This window comes from Helianthus annuus, chromosome 3 (assembly GCF_002127325.2).
Source record: "Helianthus annuus cultivar XRQ/B chromosome 3, HanXRQr2.0-SUNRISE, whole genome shotgun sequence".
NCBI classification, from domain to species: Eukaryota; Viridiplantae; Streptophyta; class Magnoliopsida; order Asterales; family Asteraceae; genus Helianthus; species Helianthus annuus.
Window position 1 is genome coordinate 152,653,163 of NC_035435.2, and position 10,311 is coordinate 152,663,473.

Sequence of the window (10,311 nt, forward strand, 5' to 3'; positions counted from 1 at the left end):
AAGTTAAATAAAGAAAACACACCCGAGATTCAAGAATGCTGCAAAAATTCTGTTCTTTTGTCAACTCGATAGTTTCCCAAAAACATAAGCAAATCAAACCACAGAATAAATCCAGCATATCATCTTTAAACTTTTCCCAATAATACAAACATTAAAATATAAAATAACAACAAATAAAAAACAATATATAATTCTCATATCCATACTCCCACATGACACCAAAACCAGAGAAGATCACTTAAAACTTAAAAAAAAAAAAAAAAAAAAAAAAAAACTATTCTGTTTCTGTTTCTAATCCCAATAAAAAGAAGACTTTTTAACTTCACATTCTCTATCCATTTTCTCATTCTTTTTACCACCTTTTCAATGGCAAGTCTTGGAGACATTGGTGTGTCTGCTTTGATCAATATTATCAGTGCTTTTGCATTCTTGTTGGCTTTTGCAATTCTCAGAATTCAACCAGTTAATGACAGAGTTTACTTCCCCAAATGGTACATTAATGGTGCTAGAACCAGCCCAAGACACACCAGGAATTTTGTTGGGAATATTGTTAATCTCAATTTCTTTACTTATCTTACTTTCCTTAATTGGATGCCTCAAGCTATGAAGATGAAGGAGCCTGAGATCATTGAACATGCTGGCCTTGATTCTGCTGTTTTCTTGAGGATTTATGTTCTTGGGTACCTTAGTTCTTGATTGGATGCTTCTTTTTTTCATATAAGTTTTCTTGATTTGCTAGATTTATTTTTATTTTTATTTTTAATTTTGAGAATTTACATTATCTGGAGTTTTAGATACTTTTCTGTACATGGGTTTTGGTTGATTTGGTGGAATTGTTCATAATTTGAGGTTCATTAGTCATATAGTCATGTTTAGTTGTTAGTTTGTTGAAAAAGATTGTAAGTATTGGGATTTTTACTGCTCTTTTATTTACTGTTATTGGGAATTCTTGTTGAGAAAAGATTGTGAAAGTTGGGATTTTTATGTAATTTTTTGAGAATTTTCATTCTTGAATACTCTTGAATCTGTTTTTCTACATAGGGTTTGGTTAATACTCTTAAATTTGTGGAATTTTTAATGTCTCCTATCTCCTAGATGCCAGTTTCCATTGTTATTAGTGATTGATTCTAGCCTGCAGTATTATCTTCTTTTATCAATATCGGATGGCGAATGATATATTTGATTAATAGTCAAACAAACTACTTTTGAGTCTAGTTAAAAGATTCAATAATCGGTTACTAACATCGTTTTATGATATTTACAGGTTAAAGATTTTCGGACCAATCACTCTTGTCGCACTCTTGTTTCTAGTTCCAGTCAACGTCTCGGGTGGGACTTTGTTTTTTCTCAGCAAAGAATTGGTGGTCAGTGACATTGACAAGCTTTCAATATCAAACATTCAACCTAAATCTCTGAAGTAAGTTTTTATTCTTTGTGATTTATATAAAAATTTACGCGTGCAAGAAATGTGCATGATTCAAGGCCATATCTTCCGATTTCAGATTTTTTGCACATATTTCAATGATGTATGCTTTCACATGTTGGATCTGCTACATGCTGTACAAGGAGTATGATACGGTTTCATCGATGAGAATGAGCTTTATAGCGTCAAAACATAGGCGAGCAGAGCAATTTACGGTGAGTGGCAGGCACAATTGATTACCCTTGTGTTACAAAAAGGTTAACGGATCAAAATTGCCATGACTAAAAGTCAAATGGGTCGATCAGGTCCAGGTCAAATGTCTCCCAAGTTGTATTTTTAAACCATGATGCCTCCTTAATTGCTTGTTACTTTTTTTTAATTCTTATTGTAATTATATAGTTAATATTTAACACAGAAGTTATTTATAAATTGGTTTAATAGTTTGCACATGAAGCTTTTTCGGTTCACTCCACAAACACAAACTACCTGTTTTGACCGGCCCGTTTTGCAACCTTTAATTCTTTAATTTAACATTCTGAAATTTGTTTGGAAGGTTCTGGTCCGGAACATGCCTCATGGGTCGAGCCAGTCTGTATCCGAAAGTGTGGACAGCTTCTTTAAAAAGAATCACGCAAATCACTACTTGTGTCACCAGGTAATACAGAGACATACATTCACCAACTTCCTGATATCATATTGTCCTTTTCCCAATTCTTTTTTTCTCAACTGTTATAATATTATGTAACCGTCATACTGTATTCCTGTTATTTAGGTTGTCTACAATGCAAACAGGTTTGGTAGGCTCGTTAACAGAAGACATCGACTGCAAAATTGGTTAGACTACAACCAGCTTAAGTTTGAAAGACATCCTGAAAAACGGCCAACCTTAAGGGTAGCTCCTTTTTCTATAAACTTGTATACATTATACAACGAAGTCTCAATATATCACAAGTCTCGTGTATGTGTGTGTGCGTGTGTATATGTTGTAAGATACTAATTTTCATAATCTTTTCGACCCTCAGACGGGATTTCTTGGACTTTGGGGGAAAAAGGTTGATTCCATTGAATACTACAAACAACAAGTTAAAGAGTTTGACCAATATGTGAGTTGACTTCTGTTCATACTAGTGTATGGTTTTTTCCTTATAATTTCTAGTCCATTTGTAAACATATGTACACTTTTGTTTCTTACGGTGAAAAAGTTCGGATCCCGATTCGTGTAAAGGTGACAAAAGATGGGTGGGTCAGTGGTTTAGGTAACTTGTCAAAGGTCAAAACGGGTTCAGTTTGAAACGGGACTTACTACTAGTACCTGTTGGGTCGGCATGTAAACACTTTTTTGTCGTTTTTTCTGGTTTAAAACTAATAATGCATTAATTGTGAATAATATAAGGTTTTGAATAAAACCGACTTGAAAGGTTGAATTCATCAAAAATAAACTTCGGTCAACTTTCAACCCGTTTGACTTGTTTCCTTTGATATCTTGATTTACATTTACATCTAATTTTTTTAACGAAGAAGAACTTCTCGTTACTTATATGTTTGTTTCTCTTATTTTACATTATTGAAACAATAGTTGTCAATGGAGCGCCAGAAAGTCCTAAAAGATCCAAAATGTATAATGCCAGCTGCATTTGTATCATTCAACTCTCGTTGGGGGGCGGCTGTGTGCGCACAAACACAACAAAGCAAGAACCCGACTCTTTGGTTAACAAACTGGGCCCCGGAACCTCGTGATGTTTACTGGAAAAATCTAGCTATACCCTTTTTTTCTTTAAGCATCAGAAAACTAGTTATATCATTAACGGTCTTTGCACTAGTATTCTTCTACATGATACCAATCGCATTCGTTCAATCGCTTGCAAATCTTGAAGGTCTTGAAAGAGTAGCTCCTTTTCTCAGGCCTGTAATTGAGTTGTAAGTAAAGTTTAAAAACTTTTTGGTTAATACATTTTCGGTTTATATATTTTTTTAAATAATTGGATTTTAATTATTGTTTGTAGGAAATTTATAAAGTCTTTCCTTCAGGGTTTTCTTCCTGGTTTTGCTTTGAAGTTTTTTCTGTACATTCTTCCTTCTGTTCTTATGGTTATGTCAAAAGTCGAAGGGCATGTGGCGTTTTCGGTTTTGGAGAGGCGAACGGCTGCAAAATACTATTATTTCATGCTGGTGAATGTGTTTTTAGGGAGTATTATAACCGGAACCGCGTTTGAACAACTTGATTCTTTCCTTCACCAATCCCCTACACAGTAATGTTTCCAAACACTTTCTTTGTTTTATCTTGACTAATAGGCAGTTTAAACATTTGACTAATAGTCAAACACCGAAACTATATGACAAACAATCGTTGATATTTATGCAGGATACCAAGGACCATTGGTGTATCCATTCCTATGAAAGCTACTTTCTTTATTACTTATATAATGGTTGATGGGTGGGCTGGAATTGCTGCTGAGATTCTTCGGTTAAAGCCATTGGTGATATATCATCTCAAGAATATGTTTATTGTAAAAACGGAACGTGATAGAGAAAAGGCGATGGACCCTGGGAGTGTGGATCTTCCTGAAACTATCCCTTCTCTTCAGTTATACTTCTTAATGGGGATCGTGTATGCTGTTGTTACTCCGATTCTTCTTCCTTTTATCCTCGGCTTTTTTGCTTTTGCTTACTTCGTTTACCGCCATCAGGTACATTTTATCGTGCCGTTGTTCTTGATTCTACAATAACATAGTTCATTTATACAGTTTCTAGTTGTACCAATTTGCAGGCTTTTGTTTGAGCAGCTTTTTTTTTTTTTTTTTTTTTTTTTTTGATTTTTACACGTATGACCGGTCAGAAAAATAAATGGGTTGAAATTGCAACCTCTTTAACGTTTTCTTATTCTTTTACAGATAATCAATGTGTATAATCAACGATACGAGAGCGCTGCTGCATTTTGGCCACATGTTCATAGCCGAATAATTGCAAGCTTATTGATATCTCAGTTGCTTTTGCTGGGACTGCTCAGCACAAAAAAGGCTGCAAATTCGACTCCACTGCTTGTCGCGTTACCCATTTTGACCCTAACATTCCACAAATATTGCAAAAACCGATTTGAGCCTGCTTTCCGAGAATACCCTCTCGAGGTAAGACGAGTCAGCCTGGAAATTTAGGTAGCAGGTCAAAACGGATATTTTTTTTTGTTCATTTTTTGAAAAAATCTTTGTGAATAAGATCAGAAAAACTTATTATTACTGGTGTTTCTTTTTTTAGGAAGCCATGGAAAAGGATACACAAGACAAAACTTCCGAACCCGAACTCAACCTCAGGTCTTACTTGGCCGACGCGTACTTGCACCCGATATTTCATTCTTTTGAAGAAGTGGATTTGGTAGAGGTCAAAGTCGACAAGAACCCGGATACCATCCCAAGTCAACCAACAACCCCAGATCATATCCCAAGTCAACCCGCAACACCAGATCGCATCCCGAGCCAACCAGAAACCAAGCCCGCTTCTCGTTCCCATTCCCCTTCTCCTTCACATGACTTACATCAACAAGAACATGAAGAATCTGCAACAGTTCAGCACTATGAATTCGGACCTCCGGCTAATGTTTATCATTATGGATATGAACACCATGAGAACATATTTCACTATAATATGGATCTCTATGAAGCAACACAACACGATGCGCAGGACTATGTTGTGGAGTCACCACGCGGTTACTATCATTATTGAGTTCAAGCTCGAGCTCGAGCCTGAGGCCCGGTCAACTTGGGTATGTTTACTTGCATTAAATGCTAACCAGTTTTACAAGATAGTGCTGTGAATATTAATGGTTGATAGATTTAATTGATGTATGGGTTTGTTCATATGACCTGTCTTGGTTCATCTTGTTGGAGTGAAATCAAAACAACAAATATTAGACAAAACAAACTCAACACTTGATTATGTATTAAACTTATATGCTATAGGGTATGCTCCATTTATGTTAAAGCATTGAAACATCTAAAAGGATCACAAATGCATGCACTTTCCACCTATATTTCAAACACACTCATTTTCTCTCAAATGCTACGTCCACTTTCAAACACTGATTAAAAAAAACTAAAATAATGTATATATCAAATATATTGTTAGTGTGTGTGAGAGGTTAAGTCCCAATTGATAATCAAACAAAGAACACACAATGAATTTGGATTGTATAACTCTCAATCTTATTAACCAGAAAAAATATAACTCTAAAACTGATTAGAAAGTCATAACCAAAATCACAAATTTGATTAGGTTATATAGACAATGACTCGGTGTAATTAGAGACTAACTCGAACTCCTAATTATTATACATATTAATATCAAGTGCTGATGAATAGTGTGTTCAAAGAGATTTTTTAGTATTATTTGAATATTATTATTTTATATATATTAGATATAGCTTTTATTTTAATTATATTTCTTTATATTAGATTAAATAATATTTTTTTAACAAATTAGATTTGTAATTTCTCACATACTGTAATGATATTTTACTGCTACTGTATTATATCCAATTAATACCAACTAGGGATGAGCATTTGGTACCGGGTACCGGCACCAAACCGGTACCGTACCGGGTATATTCGGTATTGGTACCTACTTTCTCCGTTTTTTGGTACCGATACCGATGTAGCGCGTGATACGGCAACGAAGATCGAACACGTTGATTATAAGAATACCGGCGAAGATCTTTTCCCAAACCCCCAAATTCGTCCCCCAAAAGACAAGAATTTGAAAAGAAGTCAAACAATTATTTTTTAAAACTTCAAAACTATCCCCCAATACAAATTACATGAGAACTTATATAGAATTTTTATGATCAGCTCAATGGACATAAATTAAAACAAAACTTAATGAACACTAAATGTGGATTTATTTCATTACATAATTGAGTCGACACTTGATATTCCCGCATCATTCTCCCCACCTTTGGAAAAACTCGACCTCGAGTTTTGTCCCAGGCTAAAGCCACCTGGATCGAAAGGAACATCAGTCCGATTCTTTTCGATTATTATCAAGGCCCGCCCAAGTAGTTCTACTTCACGGGTTATCTCATTTGACTCTGAACCTGTACCACCTGGGTCGAACGGAGCATAGGACCATTTCTTGTTCACTATTGTCTTGACCCTCTCAATTAATATAGTTCCAACTAAATAACCATATAGTCGTAAACCATGGACCTCATTGTTTTTTTTTTACAAAATACCCATCAAGTTTAACAACTTTTTCTTCATTTTGATCAATATGAGGGGCATCTTTTGACGACATAGCTTCTCCAACCTCCACAATCTGGCCATCAACCAAATTTTCAAATAGAACCTCGTACCAGATTTTTACAGCATGAGAATTTTGTATACCATGGTTTTCATCATCCAAAATAATTTCCTCAAAACTATTTGTTGGAAAATTACCTTTTAAAATTGTACAAAAGTAAATTTGAGAAGCACCAAAATCTATTGTGTTTCTTAATGCCTTCGACTTCATTGCTTTGCTCATGAAATTTTTTTGCAAGCCCCCCATGCTAACAGGTTGAGTTCCAAATGTAGCCGATGGACCACCTGTTACCATAGTAGGACCATCACCCTTAACGCTATGACTTTTGAAACTTGATTCGTCATCACCGGCTCCCATGATCGTCGACTCTTTTTTGTGGTCATGTCTAATGGTGAGCACACTATTGGTACCACCCGAATCATCGTCGCATGCCCAAGAATACCATTGCTCATCCTCGTATACATCAAAACATGGTAGAGTGTGGTACAAGCGATAATCCTTCTCACAAGCCATTTTGAGCCAGGAATTTAGCTCTGATACCAACTGATGTAGCGCGTGATACGGACAACGAAGATCGAACATGTTGATTCTAAGAATACCCGCGAAGATCTTTTCCCAAACCCCCAAATTCGTCCCCCAAAAGACAAGAATTTGAAAAGAAGTCAAACAATTATTTTTTAAAACTTCAAAACTATCCCCCAATACAAATTACATGAGAACTTATATAGAATTTTTATGATCAGCTCAATGGACATAAATTAAAACAAAACTTAATGAACACTAAATGTGGATTTATTTCATTACATAATTGAGTCGACACTTGATATTCCCGCATCAGATACGATACCGGTATTTACGGGCAAAACATATTTATTTTTATTTTATTTTTTAGCATTTATATTTTTAGTAATCCCTTTTAATGAAATTTTATTCATTATTTAATTTGTTTTTTTCAATAAGTTGTGTTAGTTAGCTTATTTTAAAAATCTAACTCCGCGACTATGTTTATTTGATATAATTTTATTATGTATTTGTTTATTTTTTTATTCTAATTTTAGACACGTTTTGTTTTTCTTTTATAACATTTAAGATACGATGTTTTATAAATTAATGTCGTTTACCTTCTTTCGTTATTCTGATAATATAGTATAATGCTTTATAATTCCCTTAATATACTGTTGCGACATGCTTATTTTATCCGTGTTTTGATAAAAGCGTTGTTCAAAATTGATTGAGTCAATTATAATTGATTATTTTTTGTTATCACTATGACAAACCGAATCAAAACTATCTCAACGCCTTTGATGACAGTATAGAGTACCTTTTACACATAAGATATAGCAAGTGTCGGTGACGAACAAAACTGATAATGTCCGAACAACATTGATACCACGTTAATTTTGAAAGAACATCGGTACCAATATTATACTTTTGAAACCTTTATCGATCTTTATTTTTATATTTTTTTAATCGATGTAAAACATGTGTCGATATGTTTTTGAGCATATCATGACTTTATTGTTAGTGGTTTATCTTCTGGTCGCTATACAAAGTGTCGATTATGGTATTGATATTTTATTGAATCGAACCGCTACCAACTAACTTCCCGCCGCAACGCGCGAGAAAATCCACTAGTTAATTATTAATTAAATACTAATAGTAAAATAACCTTATGTGGGTCCAAATTATACTAGTTAGACATAAAAAAAACCCACATGTTTATATATAATCTAACTAGTTGTCATAAACAAAATACAACTCATTTGATTTAATCTCTAACTAATTGATTAATTAAGTACTTGAACCCAATATCCATATGCTTAGAATTCGGCCCAACCCGTCACTGCCTTGTGATAGGGAATTACGTCCAACAATCAGCCCCTAATTTCCGACTCAAAATAGGCGGGTCTTCAACTCCAAGCATGTCGTCTTTATCTTGATTCACTCGAGGCTCTTCATGATCTCTTCAGTGTGTTCTTTGGGCACCACATAGCTTGAACAAACACCTGCTTCTTGTGATCATTTCACGTACTTCCTTGGTCTTGAATCTCTTGCTTGACATTTTCTTTGAATTTCTAACATTTTTCTTTAGACTTCGAATTTTGGGTTCAATAGTTGAACTTGGATCTTTTAGTGGATTCTGACTCATACTTGGCTTATCATCTTTCAGTCCAACTCGTTGTAAATCCCCACCCGCAAAATTCTTCACTCCAATCATACTAGCTAGTGTATCGGGGCGTGCTATCTTGATGCTAATCTTGTACAAACGTTTCTTGGTCCTTGTTACCTTCATCATAAGCTTATTTGAATCATCATGAATGCTTAGCAAATCGCGTTTCATGTGAATGTCATGTCCACCTTTCGTTGCTTGACCAAGACTTATAATATTGCTTTGTAGACTAGGTATGTAGTAAACATCGGTCAACAAGCGACGCTTCCCTGTTTTCCCTCCAAGTAATACCGATCCCTTTCCCAATATATCAATACAGAATCCATCTCCGAATTTCACCTTTCCCGTGACTCATTTATTAAGTCCAAATAAGTAAGCTTGATTACGCGTCATGTGATTCGATGCTTTGTTGTTGAGATACCTAGTGTCTTTCTCTATTGGCTTGGTTTCAAATCGTTTTGGAATCTTCCTTTCATTGAGGAAAACCGTCTCTTAATCATGTCACATCCCGACCCATAGCAGATTATCGGTTGGAACGAGATGATTGTACAAAGCTTATAGCACTATTAAATGTTCCAATATTTATTCATGTCGCAGTTTAAAATGTCACATTAAACATAACAAATTTCAAATAATTCTTTAACTTATTTAATTTTATGCTTTTTTTATTTTATAAACACTTAACTATACATTTGTTGATTACGTGTAAGTAATGTAACTTACAGATGACTTGCACATTTGATTTTGTATTTTAATATTAGAAAAAAAAAATAACGATTAATTAATCTAGCATATGAGTAGAACCAGATTTTTCGAGTAAAACAAGTCAAACATAGAATAAACTTTTTCAACGGGTATAAATAGAAATTCTTTTTTTTTTTTTGAAAGGTAATAAATAGAAATTCTTAGTTTTAAAAACTTAATTGTTACATTTTTAGAATATTGTATAACACATTAAAAATACACCAATGGGGTGGTCTATTGTCAAAATTAAAGCCTATGTTTGAGAGGGGATGAGGTCTTGATTTAAATCATATAGACGACAAAAAAAAAACACATTAAAAATACATATTTATTTTTATATTAAAAAATACACGTTTGTCATGAGTTTCGAGTAATCGGGTTAAATATCTTCTAAGGCTACTCGGTATGGTGACCGGAGGAACGCCGGCGACGGGATGAGGACGGAGGGGGCGGCGTGGGAGGACGGCGTCGCCGAGGGGGAGGCCCACATGTTTGGTCCGTCTCAAACGGCTAAACTCGGACGGCGACGACGGGACGGAGGGGGACGGAGGGGGGGCGGCGTGGGAGAACGGCGGTGATGTAGCGGCGCCGGGGGTGGAGACGGAACCATACCGAGGAGCCTAACACCATCTAATCTACAAAATAAATTTTATAATATAACAATTCATGTTGTTTCTTATGAACA

At 35.0% G+C, this 10,311-nt stretch overlaps 1 protein-coding gene across 1 annotated transcript; it reads left to right on the forward strand.

The window, feature by feature from the left end:
* The first annotated feature begins 219 nt into the window (after nucleotides 1-219).
* Nucleotides 220-5,398, forward strand: LOC110930085 (CSC1-like protein At1g32090). The gene is made up of 11 exons (XM_022173316.2): nucleotides 220-680; nucleotides 1,265-1,417; nucleotides 1,503-1,638; nucleotides 1,977-2,078; nucleotides 2,196-2,315; nucleotides 2,446-2,526; nucleotides 3,000-3,340; nucleotides 3,427-3,672; nucleotides 3,786-4,110; nucleotides 4,315-4,548; nucleotides 4,676-5,398. Exons 1-11 carry the CDS (start codon nucleotides 367-369, stop codon nucleotides 5,138-5,140), a joined length of 2,517 nt encoding a protein of 838 aa, XP_022029008.1. The 5' UTR covers nucleotides 220-366; the 3' UTR covers nucleotides 5,141-5,398.
* Nucleotides 5,399-10,311: the final 4,913 nt, after the last annotated feature.